Source organism: Camelus ferus, chromosome 9, assembly GCF_009834535.1.
Source record: "Camelus ferus isolate YT-003-E chromosome 9, BCGSAC_Cfer_1.0, whole genome shotgun sequence".
Lineage (NCBI taxonomy): Eukaryota > Metazoa > Chordata > Mammalia > Artiodactyla > Camelidae > Camelus > Camelus ferus.
Genome location: NC_045704.1, coordinates 28347623 through 28371834, shown reverse-complemented (window position 1 = coordinate 28371834; position 24212 = coordinate 28347623). Strand labels below are relative to the sequence as shown.

The following is a 24212-nucleotide window of genomic DNA, read 5'->3' as shown; positions in this document are numbered from 1 at the left end:
TGGGTGTGTCAGAAATACAGCTGTATATACGTGTGTGTGTGTGTGTGTATGAGATCTCTTATGCCAAAGAGATCGAATGCATGTGGTTCAGTTTCTAGACTCTATTCTGCTCTTAATAAACCATGGGACCCTGTCTTACTGCTGTTTCCCCTTCTGTGAGCCCCATGATGCCTGGCCACAGCTGCCCAGCCAGCGCTGGAAGAATGACAGGCTGCATTAGCATCTCTATGAATGTTGCCAAAACTTGTTAAGCTGCCTTGGTAGGTAACAAAGATGAGACGATCAACTAAACTCCAGGCAAGTGTTTCTAAAAACCGAAAAGATTGTGTCACTAGGATTAGGGTAGAGTAATAGCAACAACAAAAATAATAGCAAAATATTACACAGCGTTTATGCACAAGCCCGCGTCTTTGTTGTCATGGCTCAGTTGTCACTGTGACAGCTGCGTTCCAAGCAGTTAGAGGTCAAGACAAGAAAGAAAAGGGACACAGGGCGGTTTTCTCCTAAGGAAAGTTCCCAGCAGCTGGCACATGACATTATGTTCCATTAAATTTATGGCCACACATAGCTGCAAGGGAGGCTGAGGAATGTAGGTTTGATTTACCCAGTTCTTAACTTCTCAGGTTTGGTTTTCTGTCATGTACAACCAAAAGAATCCTAACTTTTACACTCTATTTCCTGGAGTGGGGCTTTGACACCCAAGATGTATCATGACGCTGACCCAAAAGATTGGGGGCATTTTGTTTTAAAATTTTAGGTGGGAAATGGCAAATAGCAGCTTGCCTTAACCATAAAGGGAAAAGGACCCACACGGTTCCTTTTGGGGAAGGACACAACCCCATGTAAGCACCAAGGAGCCCAAATAATCCCAGTTCCTAATTGGTGCCAGTAGGTCAAGATGGACCTGCACCGAAAACAAATGTCCAGTTACACTAGATTTGTAAAAAGTGTTTTTTTTTAAATTGGACCTACCTCCTAAAGACTCTAGTGTAACTGGACCCAAAGCATTTTTATTTCAGAAACTGTGTGATTAAAAAAAGAAAGAGAAAAGGCTACTACTGACAAAAAAAAACCCCAAAAAACAAACAAACTAAAAAACAAAACCTGAAATAACTAACCTGCATTCTTTGCCTAGCAGATTATGTTCAGAAATTTTGGGAAATAGTCCTCACCGCCTCTAAGTGTCATTTTCATATTTCATCTAGCATACCAAGGACCTATTTTTCCCTTCAGTTTAAATATTTATTGAACATGGATCTCATATCAGTACTGCTCTAAAGGTTAATCAGATTGTCCAAGATAATCACAGAAAGTGGTCAACAAATGAAGCTACTTGTCATGAGCTGTGCTAAGTTGCACACACACACATCTCAACCACATAAAAATATTCTCAGGTAAAGGACAGTAAGGAATATTAGGTTTAATTAATTCTGGTTAGAAGATTATAGGGGATTTTGAAATTTCTTCCTTGATTTTTAATTTCTAGTTTTTCCACATGAACATGTTTATTTTGATAATCAGAATTTTTTTGTTGTCTGGTGTACACTTTTGTGCTCTGAGCAGTATCACTAGGATTATAGATTTTTTAAAGTTTTGAAATTTAATATCTTCAAAACGTCTTCAAGGTTATGCATTCAGAGCAAAGGCAGACAAAATGGGGGTGGAGACCAAAAAAGTCATGAGAGTCAGCCCTTTATATCCATAAATTGAACCAACCTCAGATCAAAAAAATTTTTTTTCAGGAAGTTCCAAAAAGCAAAAGGTGAATTTGCCACACCCAAGCAACTATTTACATAGGATTTACACTCTATTTATAAATATTCACATAACAGTTACATTGTAACAGGTTTTATAAGTAATGCAGAGATGATTCAAAATATAGGGGAGTTTGCTGGTTATATACAAATACTATGCCATTTTATATAAAGAACTTGAGCATCCTTGGATTTTGGTATCCTGAAGAATCCTGGGACTAATTCTTCCACGGGTACCAAGGGACAATTCTGTCTTTTGGAGGGGAGGTGATAAATTCTTTTTTAATTGAAATACATTTGATTTAAATTATTATATTAGTTTCAGATATACAGCATACTGATTCAGTGTTTTTATAGATTATACTCCATTAAAAGTTATTACAAAACAATGTCTGTAATTCCCTGTGCTATACAACATATCCTTGTTGCTTATCTATTTTATAATAGGAGTTTGTGTCTCCTTTTTTTATTGAAGTGTAGTTGATTTACAGTGTTGTGTTAGTTTCAGGTGTACAGCAAAGTGATTCCTGTATGTATTCTTTTTCAGATTCTTTTCCATTATAGGTTATTTCAAGATGCTGAAAATAGTTCCCTGTGCTAAACAGTAGGACATTGTTGTTTATTTTGTATATAGTAGTGTATGTCTGCTAATCCCAAACTCCTAATTTATCGCTCCACCCTCCTTTTCCCTTTTGTAACCATAAGTTCATTTTCTGTGTCTGTAGTCTGTTTATGTTTTGTAAATAAGTTCATTTGTGTCATTTTTTTAGATTCCACATATAAGTGATATCATGTGGTATTTGTCTGTGACTTACTTTACTTAGAATGATAATCTGTAGGTCCATCTGTGTTGCTGCAAATGGCAGAATTTCACTCTTTTTTTGTAGTTGAATAATATTCCATTGTGTGTGTGTGTATATATATATATATATATATATATATATATATATCTTTTTTATGGACACTTTGGTTGCTTCCAAGTCTTGGCTATTGTAAACAGTGCTGCTATAAGCAATGAGGTGTGTGTACCTTTCCAAATTAGAGTTTTCGTCTTTTCCAGATACATGCCCAGGATTAGGATTGCTGGATCATATGGTATCTCAGTTTTTTAAGGAACCTGCATACTGTTCTCCATAGTGGCTGCACCAATTTACATTCTGACCAATAATGTAGGAAGGATCCCTTTTCTCCATACCTTCTCCAGCATTTCTTATTTGTAGACCTTTTTGATAGTGGTCATTCTGAGAGGTGTGAGGTAGGTACCTCATTGTAGGTTTTTTTTAAAGCTCATTTAATGAATTAAAAAAAAAAAATTCCCCCCTTAACAGAGGCACTGGGGATTAAACCCAGGATCTCATGCACGCCAAGCATGCACTCTACCACTGAGCTATACCCTCCACCCACCTCATTGTAGTTTTGATTTGCATTTGTCTAATAATTAACAATGTTGAACATCTTTTCATGTACCTGTTGGCTGTCTGTATGTCTTCACTGAAGAAGCATTTATTTAGGTCTTTCGTTCATTTTTTGATTGTGTTGTTTTTCTTCCTTTTTTTTCTTTTTTTCTCCCTCCCCTTCTTTCTCTCTTTCTCTTTCTCTTTTTCTTTCTCTTTTCTTTTCTTTCTTTCTTTTCTTTCTTTCTTTCTTTCTTTTTCTTTCGTTTGCTGTATAAACTGTATATTTTGGAAATTAAGCCCTTGGTTGCATCATTAGCAAATATCTTCTTCCAACCTGTAGGTTGTCTTTTCTTTCTGTTTATGGTTTCCTTTGCTGTGCAAAATCTTACAAGTTTGATTAGGTCCCATTTGTTTATTTTTGCTTTTATTTCTTTCTGTAGGAGACTGACCTAAGAAAACACTGCTGTGATTTATGTCAGAAAATGTTTCGCCTATGTTCTCTTCTAGGAGATCTGTGGTATTCTGTCTTATATTTAAGTCTTTAAGCCATTTTGAGTTTATTTTTGTGTATGGTATGAGGGAGTGTTCTTACTTCACTGATTTGCCTACGACTGTCCAGCTTTCTCAGTACCACCTGTGGAAGAGACTGTCTTCTCTCCATTGTGTATTCTTGCTTCCTTTGTTGAAGATTAATTGACCATAGTGTGTGGGTTTATTGCCGAGTTTCTATTCTGTTCCATTGATCCATATGTCTGTTTTTGTGCCAATACTACACTGTTTTGATTACTGTAGATTTGTATACTGTTTCAAATTCTCCAGCTTTGTTCTTTTTCCTCAGGTTTGGTTTGGAGATACTGAGTCTTTTGTGGTTCCATAGAAAGTTTAGGATTATTTGTTCTAGTTGTGAGAAAAATGTCCTAGGTAATTTGATAGGGATCGCATTCAATCTGTAGATTGCTTTGGGTAGTATGGCCATTTTAACAATATTAATTCTTCCAATCCAAGAACATGGGGTATCTTTCCATTTCCTTGAATTATCTTCAGTTTTCTTTATCAATGTTTTGTAGTTCTCAGGATAGAACTCTTTCACCTCCTTGGTCAGGTTTATTTTTAGGTATTTTCTTTAGCATGATTTTAAATGGGATTTTTTTTCTCTTTCTGATATTTCATTGCTAGTGTAAAAAAATGTAACAGATATTTGTATGTTAATCTTGTATTTTGACACCTTGCTGAATTCATTTATCAGTTCTAATAGTTTTTGTGTGGAATCTTTAGGGTTTTCTATATAGGGTGTCATGTCATCTGCATCTAATGACAGTTTTACCTTTTCCTTTCCAATTTGGATGCCTTTTATTTCTTTGTCTTGCCTAATTGTTGTGCTAGGACTTCCAATACTACATTGAGCAGAAGTGGTGAGAGGCGGCACCCTTGTCTCGTTCCACATTTTAACGGGAAGGCTTTCAGCTTTTCACCTTTGAGAATTGTGTTGGCCGTGGGCTTGTCGTAAATAGCTTTTATTATATTGAGATATGTTCCTTCTATACCCACTTTGGTGAGAGTTCTTATCGTGAATGGATTTTGAATTTTATCAAATGCTTTTTCTGCATCTATTGTGATGATCATGTGATTTCTTTCCTTTCTTTTGTGGATGTGGTGTACCACATTGATTGATTTGTGTACGTTGAACCATCCTTGTGACCCTGGGATGAGTCCAACTTGATGATGGTGTATGAGCCTTTTTATGTGTTGTTGGATTCTGTTTGCTAATATTTTGTTGATAGTTTTTGCATCTATATTCATTAAATATACTGGCCTGTAATTTTCCTTTTGGTAGTGTCTTTATCTGGTTTTGGTATCAGGGTAATGAAGTACTTTACATCTCTTAATCCTTTATCCCTATCTTGTCCCTTACCCCTTCCCTCTCCCCTCTGGAAATCACTAATTTGTTTTTCATATCTGTGAATCTGTTTCTGTTTTGCCATATACATTCATTTGTTTTATTTTTTTGATTCCACGTGTAAGTAATATCATATAGTATTTGTCTTTCTCTGATTAATTTTTTTAACCTTTCTTTTTTTTTTCCTTTTTCAATTTTATTAGGTAGAATTATTATAGTTGAACTGCACATATACAGTATATTGCATGTAAATACATGTATAGTATACTGCACATTTTTTAGTTTAGATATGTGTACTGATCATTGTTTCTAAGAACAGATTAGAGCTTTAGATTTTTAAACTTACATAGTTATCAAAGGAATAAAGCCAACTACAAAATAAGGATCAACAGACTGCAGTAATCCAATCATAAAGGACAGTCAAATGTGCTTACACATATTCAAGAAATCAATCATCTAAGTTATAAATATTAAGTAGTTCACTTGTGTCCTTATTATTTTATTATTTTAGATTCCTCATAAAAGTGATGTCATGTGACATTTTTCTTTCTCTTTCTGGCCCACTTCACTTAGAATGACGATCTTCAGGTCCATCTATATTGCTGCAAATGGCATTATTTTATTCTTTTTTAGGCTGAGTAGTGTTCCATTGTATATGAGTACCACATCTTCTTTATCCAGTCATCTGTTGATGGACATTCAGGTTGTTTCCATGTCTTGGCTATTGTAAATAGTGCTGCTATGAACATTGGGGTGCATTGTCTTTTTGAATTTTATTTTTCTCCAGATATATGCCCAGGAGTGGAATTGCTGGATCACATGGCAAGTCTATTTTCAGTTTTTTAAGGAACTACCATACTGTCCTCCATAGTGGCTGCACCAATCTATACTCCCACCAGCAGTGTATTTAGAAGGGTTCCCTTTTCTCCACACCCTCTCCAGCATCAATCATTTGTAAACTTTTCAATGATGGCCATTCTGGCTGATGTGAAGTGGTATCTCATTGTAGTTTTGATCTGCATTTCTCTGACAATTAGCAATGCTGAGCATTTTTTCATGTGCCTATTGGCCATTTGTATGTCTTCATTGGAGGATTGCTTGTTTAGGTCTTCTGCCCATTTTTGAGAGCTTGTTTAGAAGTTCTAGCAGGCAAGCACAGCTACTCATATACCCTTGACTGAGAAGAATGGTCCTCCTCTATCAGGGATGGTCGTCCTCTTTGACAGAGCATGCAGCTTTGGGAGGGACACACATGGGGCAGTGAGGGAGGAAGGGGACACCCTCCTAGCCAGCCAGATCTTGGCAATCAGTGGGGTGACAGATGTCGCAGCCAGATCTCCCTCACATCCTTCTGCCCATTTTTGGATTGGGTTGCTTGTTTCTTTGATATTAAGGTGTATGAGCTGTTTGTATATTTTGGAAGTTAGTCCCTTGTCAGTCACATCATTTGCAAATATTTTCTCCCATTCTGTAAGTTGTCTTTTCTTTTTGTTGATTGTATCCTTAGCTGTGCAAAAGCTTTTAAGTTTAATTAGATCCCATTTGTTTATTTTTGCATTTATTTCCAGTACTCCAGGAGCTGGTTCCTTTAGGAGTTTTATAGTATCTGGTCTTACATTTAGGTCTTTAATCCATTTTGAGTTTATTTTTGTACTTGGTGTTAGGGAATGTTCTAATTTCAGTCTGTTACATGTAGCTGTCCCGTTTCCCTAGCACCACTTATTGAGGAGACTGTCTTTTCTCCATTGTATATTCTTGCCCCCTTTGTTGTAGATTAATTGACCATATGTGCATTGGTTTATTTCTGGACTTTCTATCCTGTTCCATTGATCTATGTGTCTTTGTGAAAGTACCATACTGTTTTGATTACTGTAGCTTTGTAGTATAGTCTGAAGACAAGGAGCATGATTCCCCTAGGTCCATTCTTCTTTTTCAAGATTGTTTTTGCTATTCGGGGTCTTTTGTGTTTCCATACAAATTTTTAACATTTTTTGTTTCAGCTCTGTGAAGAATGTCATTGGTAGCTTGATAGGGACTGCACTGAATCTGTAAATTGCCTTAGGCAGTATGGCCATTTTAATATTGATTCTTCCAATCCAAGAACAAGGTACATCATTCCATGTGTTTATGTCATCTTCAGTTTCCTTCATCAGTGTCTTATAGTTTTCAGAATACAGGTCTTTTGCCTCCTTGGGTAGGTTTATTCCAAGGTATTTTATTCTTTTTGGCATGATGGTAAAAAGTATCATTTCCTTAATTTCCCTTTCTGCTATTTCATTGTTAGTGTATAGAAATGCAACTGATTTCTGTATACTAATTTTTTATCCTGCAACTTTACCATATTCATTGATGAGTTCTAGTAGTTTTCTGGTCAATTCTTTTTGGTTTTCTACGTATAGTATCATGTCATCTGCAAACAGTGACAATTTTACTTCCTTGTTTCCAATTTGGATTCCTTTTATTTCTTCTTCTTCTCTGATTGCTATGGCTAAGGGTTCCAAAACTATGTTGAATAAAAGTGGTGAGAGTGGACATTCTTGTCTTGTTCCTGATCTTAGAGGGAATGCTTTCAGCTTTTCCCCATTAAGTATGATGTTAGCTGTAGGTTTGTCATATATGGACATTATTGAGATATGTTCCATCTATGCCCACTTGCTGGAGAGTTTTAATCATAAATGGATGTTGAATTTTATCAAAAGCTTTTCATGCATCTATTGAGAGTATCACATGGTTTTTATTCTTCAATTTGTTAATGTGGTGTATCATGTTGATTGATTTGAGTATATTGAAAAATCCCTGCATCCTTGGGATAAATCCAACTTGATCATGGTGTATGATCCTTTTAACGCATTGTTGGAGTCGATTTACTAGTATTTTGTTGAGGTCTCATTTGGAACCCTCCTATGCTGCTCGTGGGAATATAAATTGGTGCAGCCATTATGGAAAACAGTATGGAGTTTCCTTAAAAAGCTAAAAATAGATTTACCACATGATCCAACAATCCCACTCCTGGGCATATATTTGGAGAAGATGAAAACTCTAATTTGAAAAGATATATGCACCTCAATGTTTATAGCAGCACTATTTACAATAGCCAAGACATGAAAACAACCCAAGTGTTCATTAACAGATGAATGGATAAAAAAGATGTGATATATACATATCACACACACAACGGAATATTATTCAGCCAGTAAAAAGAGTGAAAGTCTGCCATTTGCAGCAACATGGATAGACCTAGAGATTATCATATTAAGTGAAGTAAGTGAGACAGAGAAAGGCAAATAAATATATGATATCACTATATGAGGAATCTAAGGAAAAAAATGGCACGAATGAACTCACTTACAAAACAGCAACAGATTCAGACATAGAAAACAAACTTATGGTTACCAGGGGCAGGGAAAGGGTGGGGTGGAGGGATAAACTGGAACTTTGTGATTTGCAGATACATATTACTATATATAAAATAAACAACAAGGTCCTATTGTTTAGCACAGGGAACTATATATAATACCTTGTAATAGCTTATAATGAAAAAGAGTATGAAAAGGAATATATATGTGTGTGTATGTATATATATAATGAATCCCTATGCTATACACTAGAAATTAATATGACATTGTTAAAAAAATTAGGTCCCATTTGTTTATTTTTGCTTTTAGTTCTTTTGCCTTAGGAGACAGATCCAAAAAAATATTGCTGTGATTTATGCTGAAGAGTGTTCTGCCTATGTTCTCTTCTGTAAGTTTTATGGTTTCAGGTCTTACATTTAGGTCTTGAATCCATTTTGAACTTATTTTTGTATATGGTGTGAGGAAATGTTCTAATCTCATTCTTTTACATGTAGCTGTACAATTTTCCTAGCACCCCTTATTGAAGAGACTGTCTTTTCCCCATTGTATATTCTTGATTCTTTTTTGTAGATAGGTGTGTGGATATCTTTAATTTTTTTAAGTGAGAGAATCAAATCTCAGCAGGAAACTCTAGCTGCCCTGTGCCTCTTAAGGAAGAGAGGGTGGGTACCTGGCAGTAAGTTTCATCTTCCTTTTTCTTGGGGGAAGTCTTCTGGAGTAGGGGCAGGATAAAAGCCAAAGGCAAGATATCCATCAACAGGTGACTGGATAAAGAAGTTATGATATATTCGTACAATGGAATACTACTCAGCCATAAAAAAGAATGAAATGCCATTTGCAGTAACATGGATTGATCTGCAGAGTGTCATTCTAAGTGAAGTATGTCAGAAAGGGAAAGAAAAATATCATATGATATCACTCATATGTGGAATCTTAAAAAAAGACACAAATGTACTTATTTAAAAACAGACTCACAGATGCAGAAAACAATGTCTATGGTTACTGGAGGGGAGGTAGGAAGGAATAAATTGGGAGTTCGAGATTTGCAGATGCTAACTACTATGTGATGTATGTATATATGTGATTGAAACTTTATACTGTACACCAGAAATTGAAGTATAGTCAGTTTACAATGTACAATGTATCAATTAAAAAAAAAGGGGGGAAAAAGATATCTGGCAGACCTCAGAAGGCACTGCAGAAAGAGTAGAGGTGGGTAGAGGCGCACCGAACTAGGAAGAGAACCGCATCAGCCCCCACCCGTATACCTCACCCACCTACCGCCTTTAAGGCTAGCACCACTGGGTGGATGGAATAGAGTACTGAGCTATCTGGTGGCCATTCCATCTGTATGCTTTCTGAGGACAGTGGCCGCATCTTATTCGCTTTTGACTCTCCATTCCCTACAAGTCTGTGACTCATACTGGGTCCTTATCGAACATTTGAAGGCTTTCTGGGTGTGATTACAGCAAACTCCATACCAAAAATAGTCTAGTGTGTATAACTTTCTTAACCTTTATCTACTTAATAAACTCTTTGTATAATAAACTATACCAAGTTTGCTCCCTAGACGAAGAGATGTAAATGTTCCCAGGTGTGTGTGCGTGCGTGCGTGTGTGTGTGTGTGTGCGTGCGTGCGTGTGCACGCGCGCAATCAGGGAAGATGCAGAGAGCATCTCCAGTCCCCTTGGTTATTAACCAGTAATGACTCAACCTACCTTGAACACACCGTCTCATCCCCAGTCCGTCTCCAAAGAGTTCCCTGTGGTATATGAGGTTTGTAGGTGCAGTACCACGTCCAGCCCTTTCCTATGGGAAACAGCTTCTCCTCCAATGGCCCCGGTGGGGCTGGTGATTCTAGGCCCTTCCCTACCTCCACTCATGCACAGGGCCAGCCAAAGGACTCCACATTGCCATGGAGACTGGTTCAGAGAAGGGCACACGGACCAAGGCAGAGCCCTCCCATGGGATTTTTCCATGTACAGCTGGACGGACAGGCTTTGTACTAACAATGCATGTAAGAACCAAAGTCAGCATCCCTCCAGGATTTCAATTAATTCCTCTTACATGAGTCAATAACTTCTTTTGCTTAAGCTACTTTGAGTAGGTTTCCGTATCTTCCAACTGAAAAAAACCCTACATTTCTTCTTTTCGTATTTTCCAAATTTTCTTTAATAAAGACACAAGTTTCCATTTCAAGTGAAAAATAAAGGTTTGAATTCCAAAACTACACATCAAAATTGATGTGAATCTGGGAAAGCCTGGGGCAATGAATGAAATCCCTTGCACAGGCAGCTTTCCTTTCCCCATGGACCCCACTGACCTCAGGCCTGCGATCTAGTCCTTGTTTCACTCCCACTAGGAAACCAAGGTCTGTATTCATTTGAACAACATTTTATTTCAGAGAATCCATGGTTTTCCCACCTCCGGTAACAAAATACAGCTCAGGGTCCTTGGGGTTGACACCTAAAAAGAAATGGAAGCTGAAAAGCTGTGACTTTAGTTTGTAGTATTTGGGAGGAAGGAAGGAAGGGAGGGAGGGAAGAAGGAAAGGAGGGAAGGAGGCAGGGAGGCAGTGCTTGCAACATTAAGTTACAAAGAATGAAGATGTAGGATCAGTGATGTCCACTCGATGTTTAGATTTAAACTACAAAGAGAGCTAAACAGTCACCATTTTGGACATATATTTTATTGTTTAGAAATTTCCACCAGAGTTATCATTAAGTACCTTTGTCAAGAGATGCCTATGAGAATCTAGATTGGAAAACAAGGACAGGCTGGCCTGTCAGCTCTTCCTGCAAATCCACAAACACTGGGACAACCAGCCCGGCCTCAGGGTACAAGGTGACGGACCGCCCAAGGTATTCAGCCCAGCATCCCCCACGTGCAGATCTAGATCTACAGCAGAAAACTTGACAGGTGTAGGTTTAAAGTGTGACCTCAAATGACAAACGACTTTCTCTGGCGGTGCCCCAACACGACACCTGGATCTGCAGAAAATCAAATCGATCACGATCAGCATTCTGACCTGCACGAAGTTAACCAGCTGACCTTATTATGCTTTTATTCATTTATTTTAAAAGCAAACCAAGTGTATATGGCATCTTTTAAAAAATCATGTAAACGCTGCAAATTTCCTAGGGGTTATTTATAATCTGAAGATTTATTAAAAAAAAAAACCTACTGGACTTGTTAAAACTACAAATACTAAACCCTCCTCCCCCCATGAAAAAAGCAATTGTTACAAAAATATAAAAAATATACTAGCTTCTACTATTCAACCCTTCCACCAGAAATCTCACCGCTCTGGGACTCATCCTGCCTTATACACCATCAACAAGCACAAGTGCAATTTTCTCAATTCTTTTAAGGAAGAAAAAGTTCCAGAACATTCCCTTTGTTATCTGAGATCTTGGCTATTTCTTCATAGGGACTGTGACGCCAGTGGGCAGGGCAGTTTGAAGTTTCCTATTACATCCCCTGCATGGACCTGGCATGGGTACGCTTTCAAAGCCCACTCCTTTAGCCTCTTTAGAGTTCCTTCTTCAGCCCCTTCAGATCACTTCAGACCCACTTTGGGACTTGCTGGGCCCCCAGACTCCTGAGCTGGCCCTGGCTTCCCTGACCACCCACCCAAGGAGGCTCATGGTAGGAGAGACCTGCTGCCGCCCACAGGGCCCACTTTCTGGCAGCGTGGGCCGGGACTCCATGCAGGTTTGCTCCTGCTGGGGAGGCTGCCCTCTTGGTGGATTCCCCCCCACCCCCAGGAGACGACTGATGCTACAGAACAGTCTGCAGAGCCTGGGAGGGGAGCCAGCAGCAGACGTGGAGGGAAAACACTTTGCATTAAGTTAAAACACTTTTATAAACTTTGAATCGGATCACGTGTACACAGCAGCCAAGCTACCAGGCACTTGGACTGTTTAAGAGCTAGGAAATGGACCAAGTTCAGCTTGAAACAACTCAACAAACACTACAAGAGTGGTTACCTGTCATCAAGTTCATAAGGATGCCCCTCCCTCGCTAGGACATTTTCAGGGTTTCCTTGTCCCTGCTGTCACCAGGGGCCATGTGTATAGAGGCTCACTCAAGTTCTTGAGTGAGACAGGGTGCTGGGTCACAGTGGATGGATGCACACACCACCAGGCAGGACTCCTCCATGTGATGGGATATTGCTGGGTGGCCCGCTGTGCCCCTGGCATCCAGGGAGACCTCTGGACAGGCATCCCAGTCTCGGCATGCTCAAGAGAACCCTTCAGCCTGAAGCCCTCCTGTGTGCAGTCCTCACTACCTGCTGTGTGCTCCCGGGTGGAGACCCTGTTCATCCTGGAGCCTGGCTCACCCCACGTCCTCCCCTGCAGGACACTCTGACCATGTCTGCCACAACCTAGCCTGGCCCCCACCGTTCTTGTCTGAGAGGCAGGCTGCCTGCCTCCAGCTCAGAAGGGCCCGGCCTCTCTGAGCCACCAGCGGACTCCAGGCTCTCGGGCTGGAAGGACTAGATTTTCACACCGCGATGGGTTTTATTTCACAGATCACGGCGGTGAGTTGGGGATTTCCAGGCCTTCGCATGATGAAGTTACACCTACTGTGACACCTTCTTGTTTCCCAGATCTAAACCATCTCACCCAACACACCCTGGTTGTTTTACACCCCAAGTTAATTTTCTGAGAGCAACAATAACAGATTCAGAGAGCACCGCCACGTGTGCTGAACAAGTCCCCTCTACTTTGGCTGCATCGAAAACAGGGCTTCTGAGACATCCCCAATTCACATTTGCTCAGAAGAGAGGTGCTCCCACCATCAAGGCACAAAGAAAGAAGTCTCCTGGGGCAACATGACATGAAGGCGACCAGTGGCCTTTGGGAGGCCTGAGGCAGAGTCGCAGGGGAGCGGAGGAGAGTTCAGTCTGTGCGGGGCGGCCATCAGGACGAGGGCTCTGGGGCCTGAGGAGTCCTCACGCGTACTTCTCCAGGAACTTTATGTGAAAGTCCTTCACCTTCTGTAGAACCGTCTTTAGCTTCTCCACCGGAGGAAGAATGGTCATTCTGTCACGAAAGAGAACAGCGTCAGCCGGACACAAGATGCTCTGGAAAAGGGGAGAGGAGTGAACCCAGCAGGCCATTCCTCCACCTGAAGCTGTGGAGACCAGGAGGTGCAGGGACAGGCCTGTCTTGTCCATTGTGACAGCCCCAGGCCCTGGACAGTGCCTGGAATGTCCCCCACCATTCACACATTTATTTTTTTACCCAGCTCACTAACACATCCACCAATCGTCAGAGGAGGCCTGCCCACACTGTGGCAGGTGTATAAACCTTCTCTAGAGCGTGACTCTTGGTATTTCCCACAGGTACAGAGCGAGATTTCACTCCTGCTCAGGCAGGCTTTCTGCATCTCCCTCATCAGTCAATCTCACAGTGAGAACCCCGTCACAAATCTCCCTCCTAAGCAATTCCCATGTTACCATGATAACTAACTCCTCCTTCCAATGCTGTCAATCTGCTTCCCTGCCCCAAGGGCAGCCCTGGGGATGTAACCACTTCTTGAACGAGCCATGAATAGCCAAAGGGAATCTACCTAATTAAGGCAGAAAGGCCAACCTTACACGTTCATCCATGGGGGTGGGGGGTGTTACCCGACCTTCACTGTGTTGAGACATGGCCCGTAACATTTCCTTTTTTAGCATCTATTGCAGGAGGCATCTGAGAGCACCTCATGGAGAGGTTGCTCTTTGGAACAGAGCTGGCCTTGGTGGGGACACCCCGGCTGAGCTGCTCCAGCTCGCCCAGCAGAGTAGCAGGCCTGTGAAAGGCAGCACAGCGAGTAGAGAGAGCCAATTCCACTGCGTCTCTTGGGGCTTTCAGTGCAGTGGGTGAGCTACTCAGCTGGATGCTGTATGACGCTATCACGGAGTTGAAAAGGGAAAGGGGATGAAACCACAACCCCGGGAACATTTCAGATGGCGTGTGACAGATGGAGGCAGCGGAGGGGGAGACTGAGTGGTCAAGGAGATGACCCTGGAAGTCCAGTTTTCCTTGGTCCCTGGGCTGCAGGGTCTCAGCTTGGCTCTGCGGCAGGACAGAACAGGGGTGGGATGGGGAGGACAGGGGCTGCACACATCTCTGTCTCTGTAGCCGCCTTGGTAAGAAGCACGAGTTTTCCAAGACAAAGCTGGGACCAGCCCCCGGTGCAGAGGCCGTGGTACCTGAAGTGGTGGGTGCCTTCCTTCTGCCCGAAGCCGCTGCCAGGCACCACACAGATGCCGGTCTCCTCCAAGAGCTTCATGCAGTAGAACATGTCGGGGGCCATCTTATGGGCCTGTGGGAGTGGGAAGAACTTAGGATTCATTCCTGGTTTCGCACCGCACAAACACACCACTGAAAACTCAAAGCCAAATACACTCGAAATGACAGCTTCTTTCCCGTGGCAGGGCCCTCTGCCCTCCCTTCCTGTGAGAGCCAAGGCAGGACACTGGGCGCTGCAGGCAGCTGGTGCCGGGGACAAGGAACCCAAAGGTGACTCCAGGACGGCCGGGGGCTGCGGTGACCCTGCACCCCCCACAGGAGTGCCAGCCTGTTTCCCGTGCAGCCCGTCCCCGGCAGCAGCAACCCAGGCACTGGCATGGCCTTCTGTTCACCAAGCTGCACAGTCCTCTGACTGCGGGGCCCTGCGGCTGGCGCCCGGGAGCCTTCAAGGAATAAGTCTCTGGGGCCCTGCTAACAGTGCTTCTCACACTTCGGTTTGCACAACCAGGCTGCCTGTTTAAACAGACTCTCGGACTCCAACACCAGGGATTCTGATTCAACTGGGGGACCAGATTTTGCATGTTTAAGGAAGCACTGAGGAAGTTGGGGATGTGAGGACACTTTCAGAAATACCGCTATGGCCCTCAATCCTCAGAGTAGGGTCTGTGGCACCACCTGAGAGCTTACTGGAAATGCAGAATCTCAGGCCCCGCCATGGACTTCTTGAACGAGAACTGACATTTCTAACAGGACCCTAGGTGATCACACACACGTCCAAGTCTGAGAGAAGCGCCCCCTCCAGGGTACAGAGGCCTCGTGGAGCAGACAGCTCTTGATGCTGCCCCAGCGACCATTCAGTTTTAAATGTACCACATCACACCTGGCACCTGCCTTCAGAGCACCGGTGTTAACAGAGTCCAGATGGGCTCTGCTCACCTGGGGCCGACCTCACGCCCGCCCCACCTCCACAGCACACGGCAGGGCTGGATCTCCCAGAGCCCGGCATCTTCACACACTAAACACCATCTGACCGAGGGAACCACAAAGTCCAGAGCCTCTGGGGCCAACACTTCTGCTCCCCAGAGCAAGAAGCCGTCCCAAGGGAACCCAAAGAGAGAGCCAGCATCCCAGACCTGAGCTGCCTCCAAGGCTTTGGCAGGGATGAAGATCCGAGGAAAGGCATACATGGCCCCCTGCAAGGGGTTGCAGTGAATTCCTGGGACTTGGTTAAACATGTCTTCTGTCAGCTTAGCCTTTTTGGCCAGGTTACCCAAGACGGACTCTTTCTCCTGATGAGACAGAGAAAGCACACGAGTCAGCACCTCTGGATCCCTTCACACTGGGCAGACGGGTGAAAGGCGAGCTTGCATGTGCACAAGCACAGCAAACTGGGGAGGTGGGCAAAACACACGTCCCTCTGCAGGAACTTCTTCCACAGACGCTCAGCCCATGAGCCATGCATCCTAGAGGCAGGGGCACGCAAGTACACAGGGAGTTCCAGGTAGGTCCTATTAGGTTCTATTCTCATACTAGGATGTCATTCCAGAAAATGAGAAAACCCAGTCCCAGCCCATCAGTCTGAATGAACGTGGCTCTGGACAGAATACCCTAGAACATGCTTCTAGGAGGTGGCCCCACCACTTCATTGTGGGGAGCCACCCCTCCCCACAATCCATGTGGTGTGCCTGGGGCACACGTCCCAGGCAAAGCACATCAGTGACAGGCTCAGAGCTGGACGTGTGTCCACAGCTGGATGTGTGTCCACAGCTGGAGCAGGGAGTCCAGGACTTCTGCAAGTGCTGCCGGAATGAATGGGGGTGAAGAGGTGGGGCCTGCGGACGAATACACCAACAAAATGCAGTACCTGCACACAGTGCAGTATTGCTCAGCCTCAGAAAGGAAGCACATTCTGACCCACAGGACAACAGGGATGAACCCTGAAGAAGCTACGCTAAGTTAAATAAACCAGCCACAAAAGGGCAGATATTGTATGGTTCCATTTCTACCTAGAGGAGTCAAATTCACAGAGACAGAAAGTAGAATGGAGGTTACCAGGGGCTGAGGGGAAGAAGTGAGGAGTTAGTGTTCAATGGGCAGAGCTTCAGCTGGGGATGATGAAAAGGTTCTGGAGATGGATGGATGGTGGTGATGGCTGCACAACAATGTAAATGTACCTTATGCACTAAACTGTTCAGCTGAAAATGGCCAAGTGATCATGTATTTTACCACAATTAAAAAAGATGTGAATCTGGAACAGCTGGGAACTGACTTCTTGGTTATAGGACCCCCAAATTCCACTTTTGTTTAAACTAGTAGTTAGAGTTGGGTTGTTGTCACTTGCAGTTAAAAGGTCTGACTGAGTCATTTCAAGCTGCAAGGACATCTGGTCAAGCCAGAGGCAGGCCCACGGTCCAGAATCAATGCTGTGCTCATCTATTTTCCCCTTGCAGTTTAGTACCAGAATCCCCGCCAGGGTGTTCTCAGGCCATGGGGCCACTCCCTCTGGGTACCTGCCCATCCGTGGTGCTTATGAGTGAGAAAGAGGAAAAGACGCCCCCCCACATGCACAGTCCTCTCACTTCAGAATATAGCCCAGCTGTATCCTGAGACTGAGTCTTGTTGGGGTGGGTCAGCCACCACGTGGAGCCCTGAGCACCTTAGGCTGTCCGGAGAAAGGATGGCTTTGGAGACTGAACACACGAACACTGGCCGCAGCAGTGATGCAGACAGGCCACGGGACACAGCAGACTCACCCTGCTGAACTGCTCGAAGGATTCCTCTCCTGGCACTGGGGGGTTCACGACGATGTCCATGGCAGCCTGCCCAGACACTGGCGGGCACAGACGCACTGAGAGCAGCTTCACCAGCTGGCCCTTGATCTCAGGGTGCAGGTTGATCACCTCCATGTAGCCCCCTCTGTAGCCACACCTAGAGGGTTGAAGTGGGGAAGAGGATCCACCAGTCACAGAGAGACCTCTACTAAGTGCATCCAGCCGGCCAGAATCCTCCGTAACCAGCCCCGTGCCCAACAATGAGTTGCCAGGTGTGGCCGAGTTCTTGCCGTTGGATGGTGAATGGAAGTGCTAAGTGCAAATTGCACATCACTTCTTCAAAAGCAAGCTCTCTCCTTTTCCCCATTTCATGAGAAGTGCAGGCACCAAAGCAGCAGCTTCAGAGCTCGAGGTGCCACATGTTGAGAAGACAAACCACCCCACCAGCCCCAGTCCCCAAAGACTTCCTGGAACAGAACCTGCTCTGGACTCCTCCGGCCTTTCGACTGTTTTCACAGACACACTTTCATCTTGTTTGAGCTACTGTATTTGGGGCTTTTTTGTTATAGCAGCTTAGTCTGAACCCTAACTAATATACCAGCCCTGCTCCAAAGGGGTACATGATCCAGGCTGGGCACCCCCTGCACAGGTTCCCCAAGTAGGCATACGAGCAGCAACCCGAGGACTTGCTGGAACTTTCTGCTACTTGAAAACAAAGCCAACCCAAAAGCGAGCAGAGCTGAGAAAATGAGACAAACCAAGAAAGCCGAGAGAGAGACCCACTAACACCTTTAAGCCTCCTGATTTGACTTTACTCCTGGACTTCTTAGCAACATGGATTTTTAAAGAAGCCTCTTTGATGTAGGCCAGTTCAAGCTGAGTTTCTGTTACTTATTGCCAAAAAGATCCTGACTGATACAGGGTCAAAACTCATGAAAATAAGCTGAGATCATACAATGAGATCATACCAAAAAACTTTCCGAACCAAATCAGCTCCATCAGCCACACTTTCTGGAGCTATGCCTCCTTCTCTGGACTGTGACTGGTAACTTTCAGACTAATGACTAAAGAAATGTACGCAGGCACCTGGTCTGGTCCTACCTTCCTCTGTATATGCACCCCCTCACCCCCTCACCCTCGGAGCACCTGATACGATGAGACACTCAATAAAACACTTTTAGGATCAGCCTGCAGAATGAACTGGCAAAGACAGATCCCCATCTGATCCCTTGATGGGCCCTTTCAAGGCAGGAAGATAAATTCTGGCATCTCAGAAAGGTTTCCTGTAGCAAAGGTTGAAAGAAGAAACCTTCTGCTTTATCCTCTGCTGATGAGCAGAAAATCAAATTGAGCAAAGAAGTCTAATCCTGGGTAATCAGAATCTGAGAGCAACAGGATACCAACTCAGGTTATCAACATCTGGGGCATCACTGATAAAAGATTCATCAATAACACAGACGGAGAGATGGATAGGTATGTGATAAATACACTTGAGTTTGAAAAATGAGTTAATAGAGAGAGAACATATTTGTTTAGGAAAAGAGCTACACAGCTCCTGAAAGTCTAGTAAGGAGGTGGTACTGCTAATGGGGTAGACCAGGAAGACCAGCGTAAATTAACTCCTGTCCACATCAAATACAGCCAAGAACAGTTGGGCAACCACCCCAAGGGGACAGCTCCCTTGACCAGGCCACAGTATTTCTCCAAGCTTCACAGTCCTACTGGCCTCCAGACCCCCTCCCCTATCCTGACACCTGGCACAGAGCAGAACCCCAACAACACTGGAGAGTGACTGCCCTTCGCTGTAAATGCACTGGCCTTTCTGTCTCAGTCTCCTTTGCAGGTCCCTCCTCTCCTCCCCCACCTTCTGAGCAGCAAGGGCCTCAGCCCAGTCCCGGGACCTCTTCTCTATCTATACTCCTTGTGAGACGTCTGGGCACAGAGACCTAACTATCTAACAACTCACACACTGACAACTCACCAAGTTAGATCTCCAGCCAGGTGTCAGTCCTGAGCTGCAGACTCACACATCCATCTCCATCTGGACGTCTAATAGGCATTTGTAAATTTAGCACATTCCAACCAACTTCCAACCTTTCCCTAAAACCTGCTTCTCCCACAGCCGTCCTCATCCATTGACGGCAACTCCACCCTTCCTATCGTTTCAACAAAACCTTGGGAATCATCTTCGACTTCTCTCTCTCTCAGCCACCTTTTCCACCAAGCAACACCTGTCAACTCTACCTTCAAACATACGTGGGATCCAATGTCTTCTCCCCACCGGTATCCTGGCCCACGATATCTCACCTGGACTGTAACAGCCTCCTAACTTGAGTCCCTGCTTCTGTCCCTGACCCCATCACACAGCAATCAGAGAGTCTGATAAAATATAAGTCAGGTGAAGTTTCATCTCTGCTCAAACCCTCCAAGGGTTCCCATCTCACTCTGAGTAAAAGTGAAAAACAACCTAAAGCCCAGGTGATCTGGCCTCCTATGACTTTTTTGGTCTCAACTTCTGCCACTTTCCCTCTCACTCCATTCTAGTCTCTTTGCTGCTCCTGTAACAGTTGCTCCTTCCTGCTCAGGGCCTTTGCACCTGCTGTTTCCTCTGTCTGGAATGCTTTTTCCTTAGATATCTGCATAGCATCCCCACCACCCCTCCCTTGGGTCTTAACTCAAAAGCCAGCTCCTCGGGGACCAGCCCCCACCTCCTGGCATTCCCGTCTCTCTGATTGTTTTCCCCCACTTAACCCATGATTTTCATTCATCTACTGCTTCGCTCCCCTCACTAGAGCATGACTCTGTGAGGGCAGGGGTTGCTGTGGTTTGCTCACTGCTATAACCTCAGTGCCGAGATCAGGACTCGACTCACAGCAGGTGCTCAATAAATAATAGTCGAATGAACGAATACAGGATTGAAACTGACTCTTTGGCTCAGAGGTCACGCAGGGCTAAGGCCAGGTGCAGACAGAACGCCTGCACACAGAGCTTGGCCCACGGGCCTGACAGCATTCGTCCACTCAAATTGCCTTCCCTGGTTGTCAGACGTCAGTCAATGTCAGAGCAATGGTGACATGGCTGGCAGAAAACACCAGCGCTGGAAGCTGCTCTGAGGTCCTGTTTTCATTTTCATCATGGTCTTATTTTGTCTGAGCCCTTGCACAGGGGTGTCCTCACACCCCTGGGCTTCCCTCGGGGAGGTGTGGCCTGTCTCCTCCTGCTTCTTAGATCAGCACTAGCCGTAGGTAAGGGCAGCTGCCTCCGTCCAGCGGGCTGGGGCTAAGGCAGGGCAGGGCAGGGCAGAGAAGCGCAGGGACCAGGCGGGCCCAGGGCAGCGGGAGGGAGGTGGGGGCCCACATACTCGCCCATGTAGCCCTTGGAGGTGGAGTGGAAGGAGGCGAGCTCCACGTTGCTGGAGTACTCGGGCCCCATCTCGTAAAGCACCTTCTTAAAGGACTGGAATTTGCAGTCTGGAGAGTACACATTATCCTGGTACACCTGCAGGGGAGGACAGGACAGGACAGGGACAGTCACCACAAGCCCCCCAGGAGCCTAAGCCACGCAGGCTGTGGCCAAGGGAGAACACAGGTGCTCTAGGCCAACCTGCAGTCAGGCTGCCTGCCGTGACACCCAGCCTCAGATGCTGCTTCCACGCCAGAAGGCACCCGAGGGAACCTTCCAGAACAAGGAGGGAAGGCCTCAGGCTGGATGCCCACTTGATTTCTTCAATGACTTTCTGAAATAAATCTGGGGACTGGGTGGGGACTACATCAGCCCCCACCCAGTCTCCAGACCCCCTCTCTACTTCATGTGCCTGTGGCGACATCCAGTACCCCACCTGCCCCAGCAGGTCTACCCCCTGCATGATGCTCACTCTGTCAGTAGGATGAGTCACGAAAGCAGTTGATGTACCCGTCCTCGGACCATCCTGCCTGAAGAGCTCGCCGTGTTCCCCAGCGCTTCACCACACTCACCCAGTTTGGAACGATTTTGTTTCCTGTCCCCACTCAGTCTCCCCCAACTAGACTGAGAAGGGCCCACACTTGCTTGCTCCTTCCCATTGGCACAGTCTAGAGCTCAGCAGGCAGGCGCCCATCTGCCCTTGGAGGTGAACTTCCCTTTCCCAGTGTGGAGATCAGGGAAACTGAGGCTCTGGGGCACTGTGGGTCAGCGGGAAGGTCAGGTCGGCTCCATCTCCAACAAACCAGCCAGAGTCGTCAGATCCTTCACTGGCTCTCACCTCCTCCCCCTCCCCCATCTCTTCCCAGACCCAGAGGGAGGGGGTCTGTGCACCAGGTCACTCTGATACCGTTTCTCTCCTTTGGAAATTAAGATTCTAGACCCATCTGCAACAATCACAGTAACAATCTGGTGGGTAAGCTGTGTGTATGTGTGTGTGTGTGAGTCTGTGTGTGTGTGTGAGTGGGGGTGGTGCTAAGGAGCAAAGAAACGAAGCTAGTGTGCTAGAAGCTACGACTGACCAGAAATCATACAGAAATGAAGACGTGAAGCTAGGATTCCACAGGTCTTTCATTTCTTCCTTGCAAAGCAAAAAAAACAAAACAAAAAAAAGAAACAAAACAAAAAACAGAACAGGCAGGCCTTGTCTCCAGAACTGGGTTCCAAGCAGCAGCAGCTGTGGGGTTAATTAGGATTCCCCTACTCACAGAACCACAGCGTGATGCCGGCACCCACGCTCCTTGAAAAAGAGCCCCTCGGTTTCCCTCAGGGAACACCCTCCTCTGCACTGTCTGGGGGTTTGGGGGCACAGGGTAGACCTCCCCACTGTGTGCAACCACTGGGCCACAGGGGCTGGTTCAGCCTCGGGTGTCTCAGCCATGCTGCACCAATGAGGCTCAATTCTGAGATTTTGCCAGAAGTGCCAGGAAGAAATGACCTCTTTCTCAGCTGGGAAGATAGCAAGCCCGTGTATGAAGCCAAGCCAGTAGGATAGAAGGAGAGAGAAGCTGGAAGATACAGTGGAAGCCTTGGATCCAGCCCACACCTGTGATCCCACCATCTTTTTACTTTTCAAGTTTAAAAGTCGACTGTTAGATTTCTGAACCTTATAACCAAGACTCCAAACCAATACAGGGATGATTTAGTTCACAGTTCTCATAGGCTGCAACACTGAATATCCTCGTTAGAATCTCTCCCCCAACACACAGAAAGTTCTCACTGGCTACAGAACAACCCGGCCTGGCTCCCTCCCCCTAGAAGAGAAAGCGCACCCTCACCTCTGAGAGCAAAGGGCGCTCTTACCTCATCAGCCAGGAGAAAGAGCTTCTCCTCCCAGGCGAAGTGAATCACGTCTTCTATGCACTTTCTGTTCTGCACCTGACCTAAAAAGTCCCCAAACAAAAGCAGAATGTAGGCTGTAATGCTGTTTACATTGTCCCTAGGTAAGAACCCCAACCAGAATCACTCTGATGTCTGTGTTCTTCATGACACTAATCTCCCTAGCTGCCATGATCGATGGGGTGTGGTCACCCCCCAGGACCGCTGGGAGGGTCAGCCCCATCCCTCTGACTCAGTGAAGCTGGGTATGTGGGAGGAATAGTGTCTCACACCCAACTTCCTTGTTATTCTTATTAGACTGTGTGTGGAAGTTGTCAGTCTGGGCGGGAGAACAGGAAGGCATGGAAACCTCATAAAGAGCAGGAAAGGAAAACTGACGGCGTTAAGTCGTTCAGCTGCGCTCCCCTCCTCACCCTACGCCAGCAGCCCCGATGGAGAACTGCCCTGGCTACACCTGCTCCCCACACGCGCCGCCGCAAGGCAGGGGCAAGGGCTGCAGGCTCAGCGCCCATCCTCACTGCCGGCACTCAGCAGGGCCCCAGTCAACGCGGGAGCCTGCCTGCCAGCATCCCTCAGTGTCCCTGCCAGGCCTCCCTTCAGGGCTCGACTCGACACTTCACCCATCTTAAAGAAATGAGCACCTGCAGCAAAATATTAAATACCCTGGGTTTAGGTGGGGAAAGGAACAAATGCAAAAAGGTGGAAACGAACCTTTTCCCAGCATTTCCTGTGACCCACTATGAGGGTGGCACTGGGAGGTCTGAGGATCTCAGATCCTCTGGAAAAGCACTAGTCAGGCTTGCTGACTTCTCACAAAAGGCTGTTTCCTTACTGTGCATCTGTGTGTCTATAGATGTTATTACGTATACGTATACGTCTACGTGTGTACGTATGTGCACGTGTGTTATGTACACACGCTATATACCCTGATACAGAGCAGTATGTAGAGTATGTTACCTTTGGTTAAAAATAACTACATTCTCATGGGGAGGATATAGCTCAGTGGTAGAGCACATGCTTAGCATGCACAAGGTCCTGGGTTCAATCCCCAGAATCTCCATTAAATAAATGAATAAGTAAATAAACCCAATTACCTTCCCTCAACAAAACAAACAAACAAACAAAAAAAACCCCAAAAAACCCCTATATTCTTGGGTGGGGTGAGTATAGCTCAGTGGTAGCGCACATGCCTAGTTCCCACAACGTCCTGGGTTCAATCCCGAGTACCCCAATTAAAAATTTTTTTTAAAATTAACTCTTAGTTTAAAAAAAAACCCTATATTCTTGTCTGTGCTAAGAATATCAAGAATAAGTCTGGAAATAATATGTAGATATACCTTATAAGAGCACGCTATGACTCAGCCAGGATTTTAGCCTTAAACTACGTAAGCAACGAACCAATCCTTTTACAAAGGGACCAGCCTGTCAAGCAAGTGCCCCCTCCCCGCGTCTTCCTGTGAAGCAAGCTCAGGGCTCTGGGAGTGGGGAAAGGCG

The 24212-nt window shown here is 45.1% G+C and overlaps 1 protein-coding gene across 1 annotated transcript in view; it reads right to left on the bottom strand.

The window, feature by feature from the left end:
* Positions 1-10791: 10791 nt before the first annotated feature.
* GPT2 (glutamic--pyruvic transaminase 2) overlaps positions 10792-24212 on the bottom strand; it is a 32428-nt gene continuing 19007 nt past the window's right edge. Inside the window, exons 7-12 of the mRNA XM_032486245.1 lie at positions 22683-22762; positions 20782-20918; positions 17403-17577; positions 15783-15938; positions 14610-14722; positions 10792-13452 (exon numbers count right to left, since the gene is read on the bottom strand). Of these exons, the coding sequence (XP_032342136.1) occupies positions 13362-13452; positions 14610-14722; positions 15783-15938; positions 17403-17577; positions 20782-20918; positions 22683-22762 (752 nt within the window). The 3' untranslated portion in view covers positions 10792-13361. The remainder of the gene's footprint in view (positions 13453-14609; positions 14723-15782; positions 15939-17402; positions 17578-20781; positions 20919-22682; positions 22763-24212) is intronic.